The following is a 23,922-nucleotide window of genomic DNA, read 5'->3' on the forward strand; positions in this document are numbered from 1 at the left end:
GAGGGCTCAAAATGATTTCAGAAAATAATAAAAGTTATCTTTTTTTTTAAGGAGTGCTGAGATGAAATTTAGGTGAGCACCCCTAAAAAGAGGCTAAAATCGCCAAGGCATCCAAACCTGAAAAACAGATATATATATTTCATGATATACATGCAGGAATTATAAGTATTAAAAGTATTAAAGTATTATCGAAACCAGGAATCTTTAAGGACTTTCATAAAGCTTTGAATTATTTTTCCTGTATAGATTAAATCACCACACTTAAAATGTCACAAAACAGCACAGTCCAAAAATACTTTAATATTTTTTTTCACAGTGAGTGGTAATTTAATTTCAAACCAACTGAGTTTATATACTACAATAATTTCGTACATCAAAATTCATAACAATAACAACTGTTTGAATTACTTGAAAATTTGAACTATTGAGTAAAGTGAAGAGTTTCAGTAGTATACTATTGAACATCAAACAATCAATCAGTCCTACAGAAAACCAAAAGTACCAAATGCCAACATATACAATGAATATTAAAAACAGCACAGATCTTAAATGCCTTCAACTTCAAAGTATTACATTGCTTCTCAAACAGTTTTCATCCCTGGCTATACTTGGCACACAATTACTGCAAGGCTGACTGGCTAATGAATCTGTGAACAAAAAATTCTACTACAATCATTCATTTGGACACAATGGTGTTTTATACCATTTCAGTGGGAAAGGTATACATATAGGTATCTTCAACATGTGCTTCCAAGCTACCTGAGGAAAGGTTAAAGTTCTGTGTGGCTTTAACAGCCCAGTCCACTGACTCATCTGAACTACCATCAAGGTAATCCACAGTTTGGTCGCTTTCATTGTCTTCCTCTTCTGTACCACCCTCAAACAAGCTGGCATACACTGGTGTTGAACACAACGGAGTTTTTGGAGGAGCAGGAATACAACAGGGGGTGCTGCGTTGTAGAGGTGATGACGTCAGAGGGAGGGGAGGGGGAGGAGAGCTGGCCTTCACTGAGGAATGGATGGAGACAGGTGAGAACAAATTGTGCCCTTCCACTGTTTCACTTACTACTTTGCATCCACCCGTTTAATTACATCGGAATTGTGAATACCATTAGGTGATGTACTTGATTTCTTCTGGTTCTCTTGCATATCCACAGCAGCTGTCTGTGATCGGGCGCTGGTCTGACCCATGTCAGTGTCATCTGATTGAAGTTCTGTGTTCAACTTACACTCTGTGGCCTTCTGTGGGTTTAAGAAGACGTCTTCTCCCTGACAATGAAAAGTGAGATTCACATATCTGTGTATTGCTCTCTGATTCATGGGAGTTGGTTTGGTAGGTTTTATGGTGTTGGTTTTGAACATCCTTTTAAATTAAAACACAATCGCTAAGAAAAATAGATTTCTTATACAACATGACAGCAAATCTTTTTAAATTCTTATAAATTGTTTTCAATCTCATATCATTATTTATAACCACTCACTGTGTCAAGCTGTGCGTCATCATGAGTTTTCTCTTGGTACGTCAGAGCTGTAGAAAATGAAGTGGAAAGTTTGCTGTGTTTCCGACATGATGGTGTATCTCAGGAAAACGTGAACACTGCTACAAGACTAAATGTAAATGAGACCTGGGAGATCCTTTCTTTTGTTTTGGGTCATGTTTTCTTCCACTAGTCTCTGTGGGAAGGGCTCTGCAGCAGTTGTCAAGGCCATCTGTCCTCCCTTACCGGTTAGCTTTGGGTTTGCACCGTGTCTGAGCAGCGCGCTGACAATCTGGATAGACAAAAAGTTTAAATTAGTTTGGACACACCTTCCCATTCATTTGAATGAGAAAGTGTGTCCAAACTTTTGACTGGTACTGTTTATACTTCATGTATTTTCTATATATTCTGTTATTGATGTACAATTTGATTGTGCTGATGCCAACCTTCATGTGGCCATTTGCAATGGCATCATGTAGTGGTGTGTCTCCGTTACATGCTGTAGCATTGACCTGAGCTCCAGCCTTTATCAGGTCCAAAATGACATCATAGTGACCACAAAGTGCTGCTTCATGAAGAGGGGTCCATCCTGAGACAATAAAAAAACATTTCACTATACAGATTTCCCAAAAGATTTTAATAACTCACAAGACTATGTATAAATAGCTAAAAAAAAACCCAACAACCTGCATTGTCTGCCATGTTGACATCAGCCCCCAGCTCCAGAAACTGGCGCACTGTTTGAATGTTTCCCTCTTTGGCAGCCTTGTGCAGCAAAGTCTCTCCAAAACAATTTTTCCTGTGGACATTTTTCACAGGTACAACTCTTTCTTTGTATGTCACTGTACAACTGTTTGAGTCTTCCCTCCTCCCTGCTTGATACTTGTCCCTCTTTGCAGTGCTGCCCAGGCTTTGGGATGAACCGGCCTGTGATCGTCTAGCGTTGTACGCAAGCTGTGTTCCTGATACTACAACAGATAATGTACAAGCGATATGAGTTTGTCTCCTGCTGGACAGAAGATAAAAGGATACATCTGGTGATATTCTATTTGTTTCTCATAGTCAACAAATCTCATGAAAAGACCCAAACCAATGAATCTACTAACGAGTGTTGCGTGTCATCAAAGTCTGAGCCTCTGTCACAAGTCTGTGTCATAGACCTCGACTGTTGTCCAAAAACTATTAAAAACACACCAGTGAGCTGCAGTGTTGCACCAGGTGACATGTTCCTTCATCGCCACACACTGTCGGTTATTTTGACTCAATCCCACACACACCGTCCTGCTGCCAGAAATACTCACTACAACACCAAATGTGGATTAACCCGCTGCTGAAAATAGTCCTCAACAAATGCACTATTTCCTCCTGTTTGAGTAACATCTGCTAAAAACTACACTGACCAACTGTTTAAGGAAATTACTGAGACTTCTTTTTAAAGATTTATGTCTTCAGTAGAAACCAAAAGGCTTGGGGCTGAGAGCAACAGACATAGTAGGAAAGACAAAAAAGTACTGAGAGATAGACTGACACATTGTTTTGGTATTTTCATGGAATTTGTTTACAATAAGAAAGACATGGATTAATACCAGCCTTAGTTTCTATTTTGGACACTGAACAAACAATATTACAAAAATGCAGTTTCTGATTTCAGACCTGATAGTTCTTCTCTTCTGTTTCCAGATGCAGCAGAGGGGCTGTCTTTAGGAATGTTTTTCTCCATTAGTACTCGTAGAGAAGGCTCTGTATTAATGCCAAATGCTGTTTCTCCATCGTCGGCTTTCAGCAGTGGGTTTGCACCATGTTTCAGGAGTAGCTCAGCAATCTGGGAGTCACACGAAATCAGCTCATGTATGTTGTTAGAAACAACGTCAGAAATAAAATCCGAATCGAGACACGCATGATCGATTAAGCAAAAATTCTTTTGTCACACCTGAAAATGAAACTGTAATTCATTTAGACGACTAACTTGAAGTTACAGACCCTTTTATGGCCATCTCTGATGGCATCATGTAGAGGTGTGACTCCATTATGTGCTGCAACATTGATCAGAGCTCCAGCGTTAATCAAATACAAAGTGGCCTCATACTGATCACGGAGTACGGCTTCATGAAGGGCCGTCCATCCTGAGAGGAAGATACATAAAACCATGGCCTGATGCACTTTATGGTAAATAAACCATGATGGAACTTTCAACACAGGAATCAGTTTAAAAATAGCTGACCACCTTCTGTGTCTTACCTGCATTATCAGTCATGTTGACATCTGGCCCCAGTTTCAGGATGTCTTTTAGCATCTGGATATCTCCCTGTAGCACAGCCTTATGTAGTAAATTCTCTCCGAAGTGATTCCTCTGGTTAACAACTTGCAGAGAAAGAGTCTTGCCAGTGTAGGTCACTACTGATTTGGGCCATGTAACTTTCTTGCCTTAATCCATTCATCACGTCAGACGGTCAAGGTGGTGGAAGAAAGAGAAAGAAAACAGCAAAGCCACCATCAACTTAAAGGGAGTAATGGGTAATGATGTTTTATCTTCCAAAACCTATTAACATAGCATTGGGATCAAGGGGGTGTATTCAAAACACCCCCGTTGTTTGACGCAACGAAAACCCCCGCCAGGCCAAAAGAATATATTTTTTAATATTTGATATCAGAATGAATATCCATTCATTCGGAAATCGATGGTCGATAGAGTCTCTGTGCAGCGCTGCTCCGGTACGTGAGTCAACCTCTGTCGTTGCCTAGGAAACCACTGGTCGCGTGGCTCCGTTAAGGAGCATGTTTACGTAGCGAGTAGGAGGGAGCGAGGGGCAGATAAGTGACGGTGGACGCGAGCGGGGCAGAGGAAAAGGTCAGTAGTAAGTTGTCAGTCTGGCAGTAAATGTACAGTACAGACTACAGTGTGTCAGTTAATAAATGCTAAATGCTGGAAAAGTAAAGGGATTTAGCTCCAAAGTTAGCAACAATGGGCTAGCATAACCCGAAGGCACAAAACAGGGAAATACAGAACAGAGAAATGTGTGACTGCTGAGTTTACTGTGCCCCCCCACGACGATGCAAATTGCTGCCGTATATGGGAACAGTTTGCTTTTTTTTATGCTAACAAATGAATTTCTGTTCTGTTTCTAATAGTAAGGACTAATAGATAATAATTTATTGTACGAATAGTTAACCCCAGGAGGACATTTAACTTATTCAGAGAAAAACTGGTGAAAGACGCCCTCAATGACAAGTGGCATTAAGTCAAGTAGCAGGAAGTAACATCAGGAGAAGGGCGAAATCTTCAGTCAGACTTTGGTAGGACCAAGGTGATATGGCTGGGGGTGGAGCGGGGGTTAGGCACTTCTATATAATATATATACTCATATACACATAGCTGGATAAATAATGTAGACTAATAGAATTACTTTGTGTAGATTACCATGTGGTGTGAATGTCAACAATTAGTCATCATATTAACCTAACTAACAAAGTTTTAAAGAGCCACAGTACTGAAATGGAGACAACAATCAAAGAAAAAGAAATCTCCAAACCTGGACGAATAACACAAAAAGATAGAGCACCTACTATAAAGTAAGACAGGTAAGAGATAAAAAAAAAGGGTTGAACTGACCCTTTAAGAAGTTTACCTCCTTGAAGAACCGACCATCAAGTCACAGCCTCTTTCTCAGTTTGGAGACACTCTTATTGTTTCAGCTGCTGTGTGATGCTGCATAACTTTACCGATCTTATAATACATCCATGACCTGTACGCGTCCCCCTCCCTCCGACGCTTCAAGTAAAGTTCCGTGTGTTACATTAAAATACCAGTTTTTGAGAACTAAAAATATTCGGAGCTAGGCTCAAAATATTTGAGGTTGAAGCCCCGAATGATCGACCACCCGTCCCCTGCGATGATTACATAGCTGTATCAGAAAAACAACCAACCAGGCTAACCTGTCAGAGAATTCTTATATGCTGGTAGAATGTTCCTCTTACCACTGCAGCAAGGCCTCACATCCTGTTTGCTCCTGTAACAAAAAATGATAATTTCATTGATAAAACCTTTCTTCAAATATAAGCTGTAAAGTAAACAATATTTTGACATACTAGTGTACCACATATTCCTCGACTTAGATCTGTTAATTGTTAAATCTCCAGAGACATACTATGATATGGTACCATCCTCTCACTGCATATACATTTGTCCACCCACCATTGCAGAATAAGCCAGCTGTCCACCCCCAGTGCACAGGTGGCACAGCTATTACAAGCACTTACATTGCCTTTGTAGCCATTTTGCATATGAATGATCTGCTATGTTTGTACTGGTTTGGCTTCCGTACAAATCATGGTATCCTCCCCTGCATCAGGATGAGATGGACCTGGTGGTTAGAGGATTTCAACCTGTAAATACTGGGGCATTTCCAACAATTTTTTTTTTTCACCTATGCAAACAAAGTGTCACTAGATGGCAGCATCATACTAAAATACATCTCTGCTAACAAAACTGACATTGAGTGTACACATGAAATGAAAAAAAAAAAAAACTTGAACATACCATCATCTTCTAGTAGGAAGTTTCCTCCAGGAAGCCAGTGTGGTTTGCATGGGACTAGGAAAAAGCATCCTCAGTAAAACCTCTCCTTGTCCTGTATCCTGGGAACAAAAACATATCAGTTTATTCCTTAAAGCACAATCTAATAATAGGAAACATCATTATAAAAGAAGGAAGTGCACTGTAAAGAAGTTACCTTCTCCAGTCTAAACACATCTCTGAAAAAAGAGCATTTGCTTACGTTGTAGGGAAAAAGGATCCTTCTTTATAAGTTCATAAATAAATGATCAAAATATGACACCACCACACAGACCGTGACTGGAGTTTCTGTGGTTCTCTTATTGTCTTTGCTGAGTCATGGGAGTCATTTCAGATCTTAGAGTATGATTTCATTATATCAGATAGTCTATCTGACAAAACAAAAATGAAATTAAATCCCTCTACAATGTTACAACTAAACATTTTTTTCCCCCCAAATTATATATACATACTGTTTGCAGCTGTGACTCCTGTAGATTTGCTATCATGAATGGTTACATATTCATATTGCTTTTTATTTCTAAGGTTAATACTGTTCTGATTCAAATAACCTGAAAAGGGCTGCAACTACCAATTATTCCTTCTTTAACTGATTCATCATTTGGTATATAAATGTCAGAAAATGTTTTTTTTTAAAAATGCCCATCACAATTTCCTAAATCCCAAGGTGACAATCCAAAATCTAACAATATAATTTGCTATCACGTAAGACAAATACAGGCAGCAAATGTTAAAAATTGGAACCAGATAATGTATTTAAAAGATTAATCAATTATTGAAATAGTTGCCAATCAACTAATTGACTTATCATTTCAACTATTCTCCTTAATACTGCTTGCAATGTCCCGAACATTTATAGCTTAATCTTGAATATAGTCCTTGTGAAATAATACAAAATGTTTAAATTTGGATCCAGAAAATATACTTGGGCAGATTTAGATTGTGTGTCCAAATATTAATAACCAAACCTACCTAGCACAAGCCGAGAGTCCCCTAAACCTGAGTTTTATATGACTGTTATTAACATTTTTCGGTGCAAGTTAATATGGATGTCCCCATCATCAACCTTTATACTGATACCAATCCAAGTCCTTCAATATCAAAATATGAGCTATTGGCCGATGGCTGCCAGTTTCTGCTATCTGCTTTATGACACTATGATCCTTATCTAAATATGGTGAGATCATTATGATCAGGAATTCAAATTTATAAACCTGTCTATAAAATAAGCATTTTTAACAGCTAGCTGTCAAAACGTGCCCCCTACCTGAACTAATAAAAGAGCCATTTTTGTCAAGTTATCAAAACACATTATTAGCCTATGTGACAAAAACTATCAAGCTAAAATCGTTAATATTTCACTCAGTTATGATTGATAACGCACAAGTTGTCACCTCAATTTACACAACATGACTTTGACAGTGGTTTAACCAGTGGTCATATTTGGCAGCACATTATCACGCTAGCTTATGTTAGCTGTAACGTTAGCGTTAGTTAGGTGAATAAACAACAAAGGTTAGTTGTTTGTTGGTAAACTAGCTTAATGGTAAAGAAAACGTGTAACGTAAGATTAACCTGGGGCAAAAAGTCGAGCAAAAGTAACGTTAAACTGCCTTTATGACCGGGAGCTTATCAGCTAACGTTACTATTACCTGTCTATACAAGCCTCCTTCATCCGGTTTATCCTCTTCAGAATAATCAGAAAAGACGGACTCGGTTAGTAAGAGGAAGTGTCACAAAGTAGAAATAATGGCGATAATTATTGTAATGCAAATTAACGGTACAACTGTGGCGCGAAAACACAGTAGACTACAGCGACATGCGTACTGTCAACGGGTGAAGACAAGGCCGTCAGCCCACTGTAGACCTACTGTAGGTCAGTGCTTCCCAACCTTTTTGGCCTGTGACCCCTTAAAATAAAGCATGTCTACGTGGGACACCTCGTCACAGTTAACTTATCGTTTTGTCCACAAAATGTTAGGCAATAGAATAAAATATCAAATTCCCCACAGTCCAAGGTTACATCTTCAAATGTCTGGTTTTGTGTAATTTAACAGTCCAGAACCTTAAGATATTCAGTTCATCATCATGTTTAATAAAGAAAAGCAATAAATCATCACATTTGAGAAGCTGAAACTGAAGCAGAACTGAGAAGCTTTTTTTTCTATTTGGCTTAAAAAATGACTCAAACGATTAGCTATTCAATTATCAAAATAGTTGCTGATTAACTTTTTGTCAATCATTTAATCGACTAACGTGCAGCTCTACACAGAGGACTTACTTTGTTTTATCTGAATAACATTTGGAGGTTTGAGGAAGTAAAGCAAAGTATTCAACAAGAAATAAAGCAAAAGTTAGAGGAAAGCTTGACAAAAAAAAAGACAACTTTTTTGTGTCCAAAATATGTGTTTTTTTCTGTATCCTGTCCTGTCCTATCATCTTGCGCCCTCTTTCATTATTTTAATCCAGTGGTTGTCCAGACCTACAGTGTAGGTGAGTCCAAGGGCATCGTCTACCAAACTTCATGCCATTAAACAGGTGAATCTGTGAACATTGTGGGAGAAATGACAACACAAATCACACTTGACTTGAATGAATCAAGTGTCAGTTTAAAAGGTCTGGTAGACGACAAGTGGTAGAAGAACTATTTAAATATTTTACTTCACTAAAACTACATATTTATATATATAGAAGGCTAGTGAGAAAGTTGCCACAGGTCTTCTATGGATTTAGGCGTCTCAGCTGCTTCTGTCTTCTTGTAATCCCTCATTGGTGGATCGCTCAGTTCACCACTTTGGTCTTGATTGAAATATTTTAACAACTATTAGATGAATTACCATAACATTTGGTACAGAGCTCCGTCATGCCCAGACAATGTATTCTGATGATGATCCCCCTTTGGTGATCCCCAGGCTTTTTCTCTAGTGTCCAGCCTCAGTCTCAGCTGGACCAGAGAGATGGACAGACAGTAAGCGCCATCCTTAGGCTCCACTGCTGGCAGGTAAAAAGCAAAAGAATAAAAAGTAACATTACTTCCTTTTGTAGAAAAATAGCAGGAACCTCACCGATATAAGTAACTCAAAGTTTGAACTGTCTAAATATGATATGAACGATAATGTTATCATTGTATTTATTTGTATTTTTTTAATAAGGGTCAATAGAGGTGTTATTATATCTGAAACTGACTATTACAGTGAATATTCCTTAATTCACTGTCACTAGTGTGTTGATGTGAGTGTAGCCTTTCCCAGAATGCACTGGGCTACTCAACACACACTTGTAATTTACATTTTTGATGACTTCACTGCAAGATTCAGTTTGTGTTAAATATTGATAGTGGATGTATAGTCTTGGCCACAGACACCTAAAAACATTTAGTCTGTGGATTTCAGACACTAATGGTGAGTAATCCATCTGAAAAGTGAACTGGACATTATGGAGAAAATCAGCTAGATCTATTTCTTACATGTCAGTATTGTTCATGGTCTTTAGGATTTTTTTAATATAAAAAACATATGAATGAAAATATTTATGTTCTACATAAGTTGGATCTCCTATACATTATCAGTTGTTCTTAAAATGTGGTATCCAATGTGGTAGGCTACAATTATATGCAGTGATGTGTGGGCTACAGACTTGGAAAAGAATAGGAGCATATCTGTGAGGTGCAATATTCCGTTGGTTGGTAGGTCAGCTAGTTACTGAACAATTGGTTCAGCCTTGAACTTAACCTTGAATCATCCTCTGACTCAGATTCTCTCAGCTATGTGAGAAATGCCCTAAAAGCAATATTTGAAGGGGTAATATCCCAGAAACAGCGGGAAAGCCCCATTCCCATTTTAAAATCGACTTAAAGCTTATTTCTGTAGGACTTTGTACAGCAGAATGTATATATATGATGACTGCCAGTCATGAAAGTGCAATGTAGTTTACCTAGCCTATGTTTTGCCAAAATATGTAATCCACTAAAACCATAGAAAATGGGCACATGTAACATGAATGGGAAAAAAACTTTGAATCCTAAAATAGTATACAGTAGTATATCAAGATAAGAAAGCGCACACAAAGGTCTTCAAAGGTTTGTGGTAAAATAGTGATCAGTTTATTGTAAAGTTCTCATCGCTGACATTAAACTGATTCAAACAGTAGAAGCTTGACATGGCGGAACAGTAGTGGAATAAAGTAGAAAAAAAATGTTTAGTTGACTATCACAAAGCCACTGTAAGAGCGTGAGACAGTGTTAAACTACAGTACAGATACTCTCCAACACTTACAGAAACGAGCCCACTCCCTGACAGGCCAGCCTCTGCTATACAACCCAGTGTCACACCGACTGTTTGCATGACGGTGTGTCAGTGCAGTGGTGAGATTAGGCGTCCCCCTCTGGCCACGCCCCATTACCGCTGTCGCCTAGGAAACGGGGCGTGGATAAAGCGTTCGTGAAGCAGGTGACCGACGTGATTGGCTGAAGTGTCGGATGATGTAGTAGCGTGCCATCGTTCGTTCCATCGGGCCTCAGTGAGCTGCAGAAGCCGCTCAGTGTGTCGGTGCAGCTGGCTTTCCGCAGGTCCGCTCAGACCCGTCTGCTTTCCGCTTCACCATCTGTCCTCAGTCTCACTTTTCACTCTCTTCACCTCTCAAGGTAAGTTAGTCTTATATCTATTTAATGAAATAGTGTTTTTAACTCTGTCGTGAATACGTTAGTTACGGTCTACACATGCGAGCCGGTTCGGCAAAAATAAACGCAGCAGGGACAAAAGCCGCGACACAGCAAACGCTTCGCAAACGCGTCCAGCGGATATCGGTACATTGAATAGAAAGGCAGCGACCGACATCAACCAGCCGCAGCAGCCGCAAGTCAAGAAGAGATAAACTGAAAGCACTGACAGCATGAACACAGAGCAGCTTTTATTAATGTTTCTCTTCCTATTTAAAACTATTTAATGTATGAAGAGTATATGTCAGCCAAAAAAGGTGGTAAACTATTTAGCAAAAATAAGTATACAGTATTTATATAAACATAAGTGGGCCAGACTTTTCAGTGGTCAGTTGCAATCTGTTATTTAATTGGCGCATTTAAAAAGTGTATAAAGTGGCTAATTGACTTAATATAGATTAAATGATACAGTAAAAAATATTGATCAGATAGTTATATGTGCCAATTAAGATTTCTATTTCATTCTTCTGACTTAAATTAATGATTAAAATAATAACTTTTCTAAATAGTGTAAAAAATATTTTTTTCTAAGAGTTTTTAATTCAGCCTCTTATTTTTCCATAGCTTTTCTTACCTTATTCATGTTGGAAATAGAGCTGGAAAAATGTACAGCTTTGGCTGCATGTCTGTCTAGGCCTTACTACTTTTGGCTTTATGACATTCTGGCCTGCACGTGTCTCTGATAATGACGAGGTATGTCACAGCATTGTTTCTCAGAGTTGTACCACACAGCAATATTACATGTGTTTGACATTAGTGACATTAGTGACAGAGGGCAATATTTAAATCCGGATTGCCATTACGTTTCCGGCTAATCACAAGCTTAAATCAACTCTAAGATCATTTGTATCCGTGCCTTAAAATGACAAGTACAAAGACTAACACCTTCAACAATGATGATAGAGAATTAAATGACTGAATATGAAAATAAAAAAGGCAGAGTTTAACTTCTGAATAAATTCATTTAAGAAGAACAAATAAAACAAAAGAAATTTTAATCAGCAAAGTAGTTAGAATAGCTGACAGATTTATCAATTCCAGCTTCTCCCAGTGTACATGTACACTGGGAAGGCCCTAACATAACAAGGATGTCATTAAAGAAGTGCAGATGATGTGGGAAACTGGTGTTCAAATTTGAACAGGTCAAGTCAGTCAGATAAATGAAATGAAATTATAAGTGCATTTCCCTTTGAACTGTAGTGGAGTAAGTAAAAATATAGGCTTTACATAGTGCCCTTTGAAAAGAAGATCCAGAGAGTATCAATGGTTGATTTATTTTTTTTCCCTCTTGATTACTGACTTTTATTGTTTCCCACATCATCTGCACTTCTTTTAATGACATCCTTTATATGTAAATGTGTATATTTGCTTCCAGCTCCTCCCGGTGTACATTTATTCTCTTTCTTTTATTCAAGAGCTCTGTCGCACCATGCTGACCCGTCTGTTCCGTATGCATGGCCTCCTGGTGGCCTCCCACCCCTGGGAGGTGATCGTTGGCACTGTCACCCTCACCATCTGTATGATGTCCATGAACATGTTCACTGGCAATGACCAGATCTGTGGATGGAACTTTGACTGCCCTAAAACAGAGGAGGTGAGTGAATGAGATTACGTAAGTAATCTGTAGTAGCGTATTCACCACCAAACAATGTACAGCAGGTCAGTGCTCTCTTATATAGTATGTCACACTTATGAGCACTTACCTACTCATACCATGGCCACAGATAATGCTTGGTTGGCTGGAGAGTGTGCATTTTCTAACAAAATGTCACTGATCACTGTAAATCCATGCTTCTAGGGATGGCAGTATACAATAAGTCAGTTAGTCAGTCTGACCACCACTTTGGTCCAGACTGAAATATCTTAACAGCTATTGGATGGACCCTTTGTACAAGAATTCATGGTCCCCAAAGGATGTCTTTTAATGACTTTGATGATCCCTGGTTCGGAGGGAAATGTCACCACAACCATTGAAAGGATTGCCATTCAATATGATATAGACATTCATACCCCCCTTAGGATGAATTGTAATAAGCTAGCAAATGTTAGCCTGCTAACATACTAAAGTAAGATGGTGAATACAATGGAAAACATGAACTGCTTATCATTAGCATGTTAGCATTGTTATTGTGAGCATGTAAACAAGCTGACGTTAGCATTATTATTATATTGTTACTTCCTCCACTTGTTGGATTGTTCAAGTATCATCAAATCCAAGGTTTACAAAGAGTTTGGCATCGCAGAGTTTGTATTAAGAGGTTACTCACCACAAAGCATGAACAGATAATAATTATGTTTTAGTCTTGGACATGTGATTCACTGCTAGCTGTGTGGTTATCACAAAATAGGAAGCATTGTTTTTCATTACGGATTATTACTTTAACATCAGGCTTTTTATTTTTTTTACTTGCTGATCATATTTTCTTCACATTTTACAGCAAATTCTTAGCAGTGATATCATCATCCTGACCATCACACGTTGCATCGCCATCGTCTATATTTACTTCCAGTTCCAGAATCTGAGACAACTTGGATCCAAATATATTCTAGGTATTTTTTAATGAACACATAAGATATATGGCTGTTGAGAGAGCTTTTGTTGGTATTACACAACCTAAGCATAACTAAAATGTACCTCATCCCCTCTCTTGCAGGCATAGCTGGCCTTTTCACCATATTCTCCAGCTTCGTATTCAGCACAGTGGTAATTCACTTCCTTGATAAAGAGCTCACTGGTCTCAAGTAAGTACATATTAAATGCTTCCTTCTATCAGTTCCTCTGTTAGAACGTCCAGTGGTTCATTGTTCTGTTCTGTCTTACAGTGAGGCTCTTCCCTTCTTTCTGCTTCTCATCGACCTCTCCAAAGCATGTGCTCTCGCTAAGTTCGCCTTAAGCTCCAGTTCTCAGGTACAAAGAAATCTGAATTTGTTTCAACAGTGGAACGCTGATGTGAAACATCTCACATGAAATTCCACATTAGACCTGACTGTTAACTTTTGTTTACTGTAACTTTTTCAGGATGAAGTGAGGGACAACATTGCTCGTGGCATGGCAGTACTTGGACCCACCTTCACTTTAGACGCCCTGGTGGAGTGTTTAGTGATCGGAGTGGGAACCATGTCAGGTACCTACCCGCATTTTGAGCTACAACTGCACAGTTTTCTTCATGTTCAGTAAGATCAAAGAATGGTGAAGACATTTAAATTTAAATTGAAAAAGCTCAAGGGAACATGATAAATGTGGTGGTTGGAAAAAAGCATGTAAGCAAAAATTACGTAAGTTAATTGGTGAGATCTGGGAACGCTGAGACATCAGTAAAAAGAAGTCAGACTGGCCAAGAAACACAAGCAGTCACATAATCAGACAGTTGGAAACAAAACCCCAGATTAGACAAACTTATATGGACGAGAAAAACATCCATCACAATTTACAGACCCACTTCCTGCTTCAGCTTTTTACGTCACCATCACTTTTAACTCGTTAGGATTGCTACAATTTTGGTGCTGGAAATATTTCAGTTACTACACTTATATTGTGTGTTCAGCTATATCAAACCAAAACGGAATGATCATAAGGAGACAGAACAGAGCTTTAAGGTGTCAGTATACTTCAAACAAAATACTTGTCGGATTTTTGAACTGTGCCTGAAAGCCATACCCTAAACCGTTTGATTGAGCAACTTCTCTCTCAAGCTCCTTTTTCATTTTTCACACACCTATTTCTGTGTGAACAGTCGAGCGAAACACCATGAATGCTTTTGGGAAGCTGTTATATATGAGTCATTGCCTCTCACCCCACTCAATGGCAGCAGGCTTGTCACCCCGCCTTCTAGCATGTGTATTCAGAACATGCCTTTACATGTGGTCGGATTACACTTGTATGAAGCAGTTTGTTTCAATCATACCTTTACCCTGCTGGTAAATGGAGCTGATAATGGAACCAATTTGCTGCTTAGCAACATTATGGCCTCTGCTTATGTGACTTGTTTATTGTGAGTCAGTGTTCTGACAGATCTCTTGTATCTTCCAGGTGTTCGGCAGTTGGAAATCATGTGCTGCTTTGGCTGCATGTCTGTCTTGGCCAACTACTTTGTGTTCATGACATTCTTCCCTGCGTGTGTCTCACTGGTGCTGGAGGTAAGAGTTCAGTGTAGTGTGTGTGTGTGTGTGTGTGTGTTAATGGCATTATGATTGATGGTGATGTGTCTGTTCTTGTAGCTGTCCCGTGAGAGTCAAGAGGGCCATCCTATCTGGCAGCTGAGCCACTTCTCCAGAGTAATGGAGGAAGAGGAGGACAACAAACCCAACCCTGTAACCCAGAGAGTCAAAATGATTATGGTAACACCTCTCACGCTTTCTTTATTTGTTCCCTTTTCTTTTGTCTTGTGTTCCAATTGAATGTGAGTGTGAGTTGTCCTCTCTGCCCTGTGTGCAGTCTCTGGGCCTGGTGATGGTTCATGCCCACAGCCGGTGGATTGCTGAGCCCTCGTCCATCAACACCACAGTGGGCATCCCACAGGTTGGCATGGAGCTGGACCACCTGTCCCCCAGGAGGATCGAGCCAGAGAAACCCCTCTGGCACTTCTACCTGACTAGGTTAGCAGACTCCTCTCTTGGGATTGTTTCCATTTAAGCTATAAGTACTATGCATTGAACATTAGAGGTTTAGATGTGTTTGTTAGACTTTTTAGTACTTTGATGTGGCAGTGTTATCCTAGACATTATAGTGGAGGATTTCTGAAGGTCACTTGAGATATAAAAATCAATTACCTGGTTGTGAAAATGTAACTGGGGAGAATGGACACCTACCAACCAGCTCAAAGACCTACAATGGAAATGCTTTATAACAGCTCCGTGATTGGTCAAGCAGATATGTTGTCACATCTTAAATATAAGAAACACTGGATGAGGACAAAAAAAATAACAAAGCTTCTGTCTGTTCTCCTGCAGGATGATAACAATGGACATAGAGCAGGTGATCTGTCTGGCCTTGGCCCTGTTGCTGGCCATCAAGTACATCTTCTTTGAGCAGGTTGAGATGGAGTCTACGCTGTCACTGAAGAACCCAATCACTATGTCTGCCCCCACCCTGGCACCACGACGACCCACTGAGACCTGCTGCAGGAAGGAGCCGCCTGCTCCCCGACCCCTCGCCCCTGTCCAGAGCATGGCTGATCACACCCCAGCCAACAAGGAAGAGAGGGGTATGTCTGAGCTCAGTATTGAGGCTGTAGCATGTGCTTTTAATAGCACTATACAAATACAAAGCAGTATTTATATGCTTCACCTTGTTTCCCTAGATGAGGTTATCCGTCCCCTGCCTGCTCCAGCCACCGATCCCCAGCCAAAGAGTGTCTTTGTCGTAGGGGAGGAAGAGGAAGAGCTCAAGTCCGACACCACTCAACCGAACCCCCCGCCAAAGCCCAGAGGCCTGGACGAATGTGTGGCAATCCTCAACAACCCTGAGGTAAGATACACACACAGAAACCCATTTAAAACGTATCTTTCATCGCCGACGACTCAGCTAACATCCTCTCGGGTGGCTGAATGGTTACGTCACCTCAGCCTACTTCCCAGCTCCCGAAGGTCGTGGTGTCGTATCCCACCAATAAGGCTGTAGGGTTTAAGGCAGTTGTGTGATTTAACTGGGCCATAATGAGCTTAGTCACTCCACTCTCTCTTTGAGGCTGAACCAATTAGAGCATGACGCCAGTAGAAAAGACACTGATTCCACCGGCTCCCCATGGCCTCACATCCACTCAGGTCTACAGCCAGACACATGAACTGTCCCACACAAGAGACATTTGTATGCATCAGTGTCGAGTCAAACAGCAGGTTGAATCAGATTTCATTGTAAGCTGGATACAATCCTTCCACACTGCAGTCTAATGTTTCTTAAGGTCAGAAATGGGAGATAGACATATTACAAATGATAATAAGGTGTGGCCAGAGATGAATTGTTTACATTACCAGAGGCCAATGACTTTTAAATGAAATGCTAACACTAGACCATATAGTAGCAAAATGTGGACGGTTGCTGAAAACCTCTTGATCGGACAATACAGAGAATAATAACTGTTGTCACTTCATGATTGTGTGTCCTGCAGCTGGGGCCTCGTTTCCTAAGTGATGCTGAGGTGATGCTACTGGTCAATTCCAAACACATCCCTGCCTACAAACTAGAGGCCATGATGGAGAGACCAGAGAGAGGAGTGGCCATACGCAGACAGATGATATCAGCAAAGCTTCCCTCTCCATCTGCACTCTCCTCCCTACCGTACACCGACTACGACTACTCCAAGGTGAAGACTCACTCGCTCACACACACACAAACACACACACACACACGACACAAACTGAAGTCTCACCAACACTGCACTGCTTGTTTTACATAATTGTCAATATTCCTGTTCTTCAGGTTATGGGCACCTGCTGTGAGAATGTGATTGGCTACATGCCTGTACCAGTGGGTGTGGCTGGACCGCTGCATTTGGATGGGAAGCAGTTTCAGGTTCCCATGGCAACCACCGAGGGCTGTTTAGTTGCCAGCACCAACCGTGGTTGTCGAGCAATCGCTGTGAGTGTCAGTTATGTTGTGTTCCTAAGATTCTGATAGGGTCTTATAGGACAAGTACCAGGGTGGACAAAATAACTGAATCACCCATCACCTTACCTTTCAGATCAGCACATCAAAGTCTCTCATTTCATGTTGTCTTACTGCATTCTCTTCTCTTTGTTGATGCAGTTTGTTGTTGTTGTTGTTGTTTTTTAAGAATTGTCATGAGTTTGTAGGCTAAAATATTGAATCATACAATGACTCATGCTTTAGTGGCATTAAGTCAAAGTCTAAGTGGTCTCTGTTTTTTGTTAATTGCAATGAATCTGTCACTGATTGTGGGAGCTGTTTTAGAGCTAGCATTCATTGCTAATTGGCAGTGAGCTGGAAACTGCTGTTTGTTTTTCGCGTCCTATCAACATGTGAGGCTGGTTTCTTTTCATCATTTCCTCATCTTTCTCCAACTAACACGTTCTTTGTGCATAAATCTATCAATAGGGTGGAGAAGTGAAAGTTTTAAAGTGGTGTCTTCACTATCTGGCCCTTTTCTATTGGTTCAGTTTCTTCACTTTTGCTGTGTACACTTGTTATCATGACACCATGTTGGTAACATGTAATGTAACATGTAATGTATCTGACTTGTGGCACTGTCTCCTACATGTTGTAGCTGGGAGGTGGAGCCAGCAGTCGTATCCTGGCTGACAGCATGACTCGAGGACCCGTAGTGAGGCTGCCCTCTGCCTGCCAGGCTGCTGAGGTCAAGGCCTGGCTGGAGAGCACAGATGGTTTCCAGGATATCAAAGAGGCCTTTGACAACACCAGCAGGTAGAACATAAAACCTGACACGGACACAAGTAGAATTCAGAGTCTCATGTCTGGTCTGCACATTGTTTCTGTGTGGAAGAGTCAAGCGTGTGGCTGCTGTTGACAGGTTTGCTCGGCTCCAGAAGCTGCTGGTTGGTCTTGCTGGGAAAAATCTCTACATACGCTTCCATTCCAAGACAGGAGATGCCATGGGGATGAACATGATCTCTAAGGTAATTGTTTTATAATGTGTGTGTATGTGTCATTGACTGTATATAAATATGGACGTCATGACAGCTCCCGAAAAGCCCCCTAGTGGCTGGCTGCAGTATGGGTCATAAATCCTGCCCCCTCCATGTTAGCGGATGGGACACGATGCGTCGTCCATATTTATATACAGTCAATGGTGTGTATGGGTGTGTGAGTGTGTGTGTGTGTGTGTGTGCGTGTACTTTGATACCTTCAGGGCATTAATCCTAACATCCACAAGGGACTTATTAAAAGGATCTTTTTATCAATATCTCAGTATTTCAAAGCCTATATGGGACTATATTAAAATGATAATGTAAACTTGAAAATGAAAATGTAATTCCACAGTAGCATTACAATTTTCCACGTGTATGTTATTTGAGTGAAAATTCAAATCAAAATGCAATAATCCAATTTGCATTTCCATTTTCACATACTTGTATTGGGGTTCTATGAACAATTAATATATATGTATAAACAATGTAACCCGTCACAATTTAAGTCAAAAAGTAATTCAAACATTTGTGAGTGCATTTTAGATCTCATATCTAGGATTAATTATAGAGCAGTTTCACAAGTGTATCAAATGTGTATAAAAGTAACATAATACACATATGCGACGACAGTTGTTGGACAGAATGATGCACATCATCACTTTATAGAACATGTACTGCCAGTGTGTCTCACGTATGATGATTAACACAACGTCTCCCTGCAGGGCACAGAGCAGGCTTTGAGCAGACTGCAGCAGCACTTCCCAGAGCTGCAGCTGGTGGCTGTCAGCGGGAACTACTGCACTGACAAAAAACCAGCCGCCATCAACTGGATCGAAGGCAGGGGCAAGTCTGCGGTCTGTGAGGCCACCATCCCTGCTAAAGTTGTCAGAGAGGTAGGAAGAGCCGGGACAGACAGTGCAGCCTATTATTGTTGAGGCTTTTTTCAGACTTTGTAAGGTTTTTTGCTGACATTAACCAGTTGTTGTATCATTTAAATTAGTGATCTTGTGTCTATCAACAGAAATCTGTAGTATAAGAAACTTGAAAGTTGTAAATGGAGACTCTTGGATTAGCCAATGATGGTGCTGGTGTGCATTTCTGCATATTTTTTTTTAGAATAAGGTATTAGGAAAGGATACAATAGAAATACAAAGTAATATAATTTCCAGTGAATGTGAACTCTTTTAGGAATTCATTCCCCTTTTTTGTGGATGTTAAATATTTAGAATGTATGACTGATAAAATGTCCGAAAACATATTCCATGCTTTTCATGGTTTAGAATTGGAAATAGTGTTACATGTAGCAGCCAATATTCCACACCAGTCCAGCTAGTCCTCCCAGCTCACTTTTGATTTTTGAAAATCTTAACCGTTCACAGTGGAGTGACATTTCTAACATAACATCGCTCCATTTTTATTTTGTAAGCAACTTAATGAAGAAGAATGAATGCTTAGTTGTCCTTTGTTTTTGTGATATTATTTCCATGTCTACGGTAGAATCAAAGATTCACAGAGAGGAAATAATAAACTGTAACTAAAGATTCAGTTTTGTGAACTGCCAAATTCTGCATTTTCTATGAGTTTCTTAGGCTTTGGGACAAGTTGTAATAATCCCCTACATTCATGAGCAAACACATTTACAGTCCTTGTCCCTGTCCTGCAGGTTTTGAAGACCACAACAGAAGCTCTGGTGGACGTGAACATCAATAAAAACCTGGTTGGCTCAGCCATGGCCGGCAGCATTGGCGGGTTTAACGCTCACGCAGCTAACTTGGTAGCAGCCATCTATATCGCCTGTGGACAGGTACTTCAATGGTAGTTCTCAGGAAATATAGTGAATCACTTGGTTCACTTCAATTCCATCTTCTGTTTCCCATGTTAATGTGTGTGTGCTGTGTGTGTGTGTCCTCCAGGATCCAGCACAGTCAGTGGGCAGCAGTAACTGCATCACCCTGATGGAGGCATCAGGACCAACAGGGGAGGACCTGTACATCAGCTGCACCATGCCCTCTATAGAGCTGGGCACTGTAGGAGGGGGCACCAACCTGCCCCCCCAACAAGCCTGCCTCCAGGTACACACGCAAACACACATACAGACACGTTTAAGGCACCCACCACAGTCTTTAAAATGTTGAATATAGACAGAAACATATTTTGCTTTGAATAAGCTAATAGTTGGTGATACTGAATGTGAAACCATTTATTCTCACATTAAAGTTTTTTTCTTCCTTTTGTGTGCAGATGCTGGGCGTGCAGGGAGCCAGTCAGGAATGTCCAGGGGAGAACGCTCGGCAGCTGGCCAGGGTGGTGTGTGCCACTGTGCTGGCTGGAGAGCTCTCACTGATGGCTGCTCTGGCAGCTGGTCACCTGGTCAAGAGTCACATGACACACAACAGGTAAGAGTTAGGAGCTTTCATATATGCTCTGCTTGCCCCGTGATGGAGACAGCTTCCTTACTGACTCCCACAGGCAAGGCCAGAGTATCAGGTTTATTAGAAGCACCAGATGCTGTCACATTCAAACACATTTAACTGAATAAATGCTTTTTTGCTGATTGCCATGGGTAGGTAGAAACTGCACATCACTGGTTATATTTGTAGGACAAAGACACATATCACGGAGGAACAATGATCTTCCTCTCCACACACAAGAAATGATGTATTCATGACATCACAAGTCTTCTATCAGCTGGTGCCTTTTGTTACACTTATTTTCATTAAATATTTCAGTAATAACATACGTTATTAATTCAAAAAGTCAACACCAATCTTTGCAAATATTGCAAAATATGATACTTATCATAGCATAAACTCTGAGCTAATTTGCAGGATGCCTTTTAAGTTTTCAGACAACAGTACGTAAACTAAGAGACACTATAATCCTCGTGAATGGAGTGTAAATTGATTTACAGATTCAGGTTCAGTAGTCCTCTTGGTCTGTGCCTGATCTGGAAGCTGGTAGTGTTTACTGCAGGAAAGCATCTTGAGCCTGCACATCATACAAACAAATGTGGGTTAAACTGTTTAAGCCTTATTCAGCAATGCTCTTGGCTTCCTGAATGCCCCGGGTCACTGAGCATTCCTTCTAGTTTATGTTTATTTTTACGGGGATGTATTCGTATAAATCTGATCACAGTATTTAAAATCTAAGCTATTGTCCCTGAAAGGCTTTTTACAAAAAAAAACTATTCTGTCTGCAGATCCAAGGTGAACCTACAGGAGACTCCAGGAACGTGCACCAAGAAAGCCTCCTGAGAGTCTGAGAGCAGCTCGGTTTCTCTCAGTGAGCCCAGGTCACTGGCCGGACCAGCACACCCAGGAAAATATGGACTATCTGAAAGGGACTAATCATTCATCAATGGAAGCAGACTTCAGACTTCTGCCAAGTGCTTTCAAAGAGACACAGGATCATCATTGACCAATCACTATGCTGTAAATGAAAATGATCCATACAAGCCAATCAGACTATTCTGTGGGAGTACATTCATTTTCTGTATCTCTTTGTATTTTATGGAGCTCGCTTTAAGCAGTTAATTACCGAATTTCTTTCATTTCCACAGTTAACAATGCTGTGAGCTCTTTGGGTTCAAATTCCTGCTTTCATGTTGCCAAATGGAGCATGCTTAACATAGAAACAATTCTACCTAAAAGCTAAATGTTTCTGATTGTTGAATGTGTGTAGCTATACATGGGAGCTTAAGAACAGTGCTATTTATAAGTAATTCTGCAAAAAATGATCAAGCAGGTTGTGAAGCTAAAAAGGACACATAGTGTCACAGATGTGAAGCAATCCACAATAGCTGAGCAGACTGGAGTCCTGGTTCAACCACAAGAGGACAGACAAAGACAAGCATGACTGACTCAAGGAATTAATAAATGCATTTATCAATGAATTATTGTTTAGATCCAAAAGGCACTTTAATACTAAGACTGCAAGTCTTACTAAAAGGCTGATTTATCTCCTGTAGGTACAGAACAGAACAAGTGGGGACATACTCAATGCTTGTGTCCTTGAAAAAGGGAGAGAGGATGAATAAAGTATTGGCTTCAGGTGTCTGCACTGCTGAAGGGACTATGCAACAAGTCATTAACTCATTAATTTTGAGATTATTTTGTATAATTACCATAAAGAAACTACACCAATGTCTCAACCGATCTCTGCACTGCACTTCCAGAACCAAAGGAAATTACTTTGAAGGACAATACCAGTTTTTTGCATGTTTTAGCCCATTCACTACAAATGTGTATGTTATGTATGGAAACAGGCCTGCAGAGACTTACAGTTTGCTTGAGCCAGATACTGTAATCTATTACAGTGACCATCATGTCTTCCTCTATCCAGAGTCATGTTGACACTGTGCTGATGCGGGGACAGACTTTTCTAATCAGTCTGCATTTTAGACTGCATTGTCATGCAATGGTATGTGCAGCTTAACTCATCTCATATACTGCTAATGTAAAGTACTGCAGATGTGGTGTGGGTGAGGGTAAAATGAATTCAATTATAATGAGTCCTCCTGCTATACCAGGGACAAATATTTTGGATATGTTTTGTAATAAACACAAAGGTACTTTATAATGACAGATTGTACTGTTTTGATTCGTGCTTTGTCATGAATGGTATTTGAGCTGGAATATGGAATTTAAAAAATGTGCAAAAACTTAGAAATGGTTAGTGCCCCTCCACTGAAAAAAGGCTGATTTTTACCGTGATGTTTGAGCTTTTTGGTGGTAAAACCATTTCATACACCAATTATTATTCCAAGCACAGTATTTATATAGGATCTTTTAAAAAGTAAATCAGTGTTTTTTTTCCAACTCATTATGAATTAAAGGGCAGGTTCACAATGTTTCAAGTCTGTCTTAAAACAACAGTCAGGTGTCCAAATCAACATTGTAAGTGATGGGGTCCTCAGTCAACACTGTCTGAGGAAACACAAAGAGGGAATTTGATGCTAAAAAGACTATAAATGTGTCAGATATCCACTTGATATGACTAACTCAGACTGCTGAAGCTGAATATAAGCTTCACAGAGACTTTTAAATGACCGTATAGACACACTGTGGATTTTGGCCTCCATCACTTACATTGAAAGCACATTTGAAGGGGATCTTTTAATATCCAGTATGAACAGGAGGAATAATTACAGCATGGAAAACCTCTTTCACTGTTCATATGGATACCTGACTGTTGTTTTGTGACACACTTGAAACATTGTGAACCTGTCCTTTAAATAACACAATGTTATGCTAAGTGTTCAAAATATAACTTCATTTTTTTATTTTACTGTTTGTATTCCCTGGGATACGCTGCCCTTTTAGTCTAGTGATTTGAGAAAGTGAGTGAAGTGTTGCATAATTACATATTTTCGTGTTGTGTTAATATTTTTTGAACATAAGACTGGTTTCAAACGTTCATTTCAACATTTATTTAAAAAGTAGAAAAGTTAAAAACCATTAGAGTGAAACAGTTTGTGAGGTCATATATAAAATATGAATAGTGAAAATACGCCACTTCTCTGCATACAGATACTATTCAGTTCAACCACC

The 23,922-nt window shown here is 40.0% G+C and overlaps 2 protein-coding genes across 8 annotated transcripts; one reads left to right on the top strand and one right to left on the bottom strand.

The window, feature by feature from the left end:
- Window positions 1-280: 280 nt before the first annotated feature.
- On the bottom strand, window positions 281-7,945 carry LOC122990212 (ankyrin repeat domain-containing protein 31-like). 5 transcript variants are annotated; one of them, XM_044363449.1, is made up of 15 exons: window positions 7,879-7,928; window positions 7,704-7,738; window positions 6,209-6,230; window positions 6,016-6,113; window positions 5,736-5,839; window positions 5,412-5,485; window positions 3,717-3,902; window positions 3,459-3,601; window positions 3,132-3,300; window positions 2,165-2,446; window positions 1,925-2,067; window positions 1,626-1,770; window positions 1,482-1,528; window positions 1,110-1,269; window positions 281-1,008 (listed from the first exon to the last, which is right to left on the bottom strand). In XM_044363449.1, the coding sequence occupies exons 5-15, from the start codon at window positions 5,750-5,752 to the stop codon at window positions 698-700; spliced, it is 1,677 nt and encodes a 558-aa protein (XP_044219384.1). In that variant the 5' UTR covers window positions 5,753-5,839; window positions 6,016-6,113; window positions 6,209-6,230; window positions 7,704-7,738; window positions 7,879-7,928; the 3' UTR covers window positions 281-697. The 5 variants fall into 5 exon arrangements, with proteins under 5 accessions (XP_044219384.1, XP_044219378.1, XP_044219392.1 ...); XM_044363443.1 differs by lacking the exon at window positions 6,209-6,230 and having other exon boundaries at window positions 7,879-7,945; XM_044363457.1 differs by lacking the exon at window positions 6,209-6,230 and having other exon boundaries at window positions 5,454-5,485; window positions 7,704-7,916.
- LOC122990184 (3-hydroxy-3-methylglutaryl-coenzyme A reductase-like) lies at window positions 4,200-22,954 on the top strand. 3 transcript variants are annotated; one of them, XM_044363372.1, is made up of 21 exons: window positions 4,200-4,326; window positions 8,964-9,052; window positions 12,184-12,362; window positions 13,207-13,318; window positions 13,423-13,510; window positions 13,592-13,676; window positions 13,788-13,893; window positions 14,799-14,905; window positions 14,987-15,106; window positions 15,204-15,364; window positions 15,719-15,972; window positions 16,069-16,235; window positions 16,876-17,070; window positions 17,187-17,345; window positions 17,992-18,149; window positions 18,256-18,361; window positions 19,096-19,266; window positions 20,037-20,177; window positions 20,287-20,445; window positions 20,615-20,769; window positions 21,573-22,954. In XM_044363372.1, exons 3-21 carry the CDS (start codon window positions 12,198-12,200, stop codon window positions 21,625-21,627), a joined length of 2,664 nt encoding a protein of 887 aa, XP_044219307.1. In that variant the 5' UTR covers window positions 4,200-4,326; window positions 8,964-9,052; window positions 12,184-12,197; the 3' UTR covers window positions 21,628-22,954. The 3 variants fall into 3 exon arrangements, with proteins under 3 accessions (XP_044219307.1, XP_044219317.1, XP_044219297.1); XM_044363382.1 differs by lacking the exon at window positions 8,964-9,052; XM_044363362.1 differs by lacking the exons at window positions 4,200-4,326; window positions 8,964-9,052 and adding an exon at window positions 9,257-10,693.
- Window positions 22,955-23,922: the final 968 nt, after the last annotated feature.

Source organism: Thunnus albacares, chromosome 2 (genome assembly GCF_914725855.1).
Source record: "Thunnus albacares chromosome 2, fThuAlb1.1, whole genome shotgun sequence".
Taxonomy (NCBI): domain Eukaryota; kingdom Metazoa; phylum Chordata; class Actinopteri; order Scombriformes; family Scombridae; genus Thunnus; species Thunnus albacares.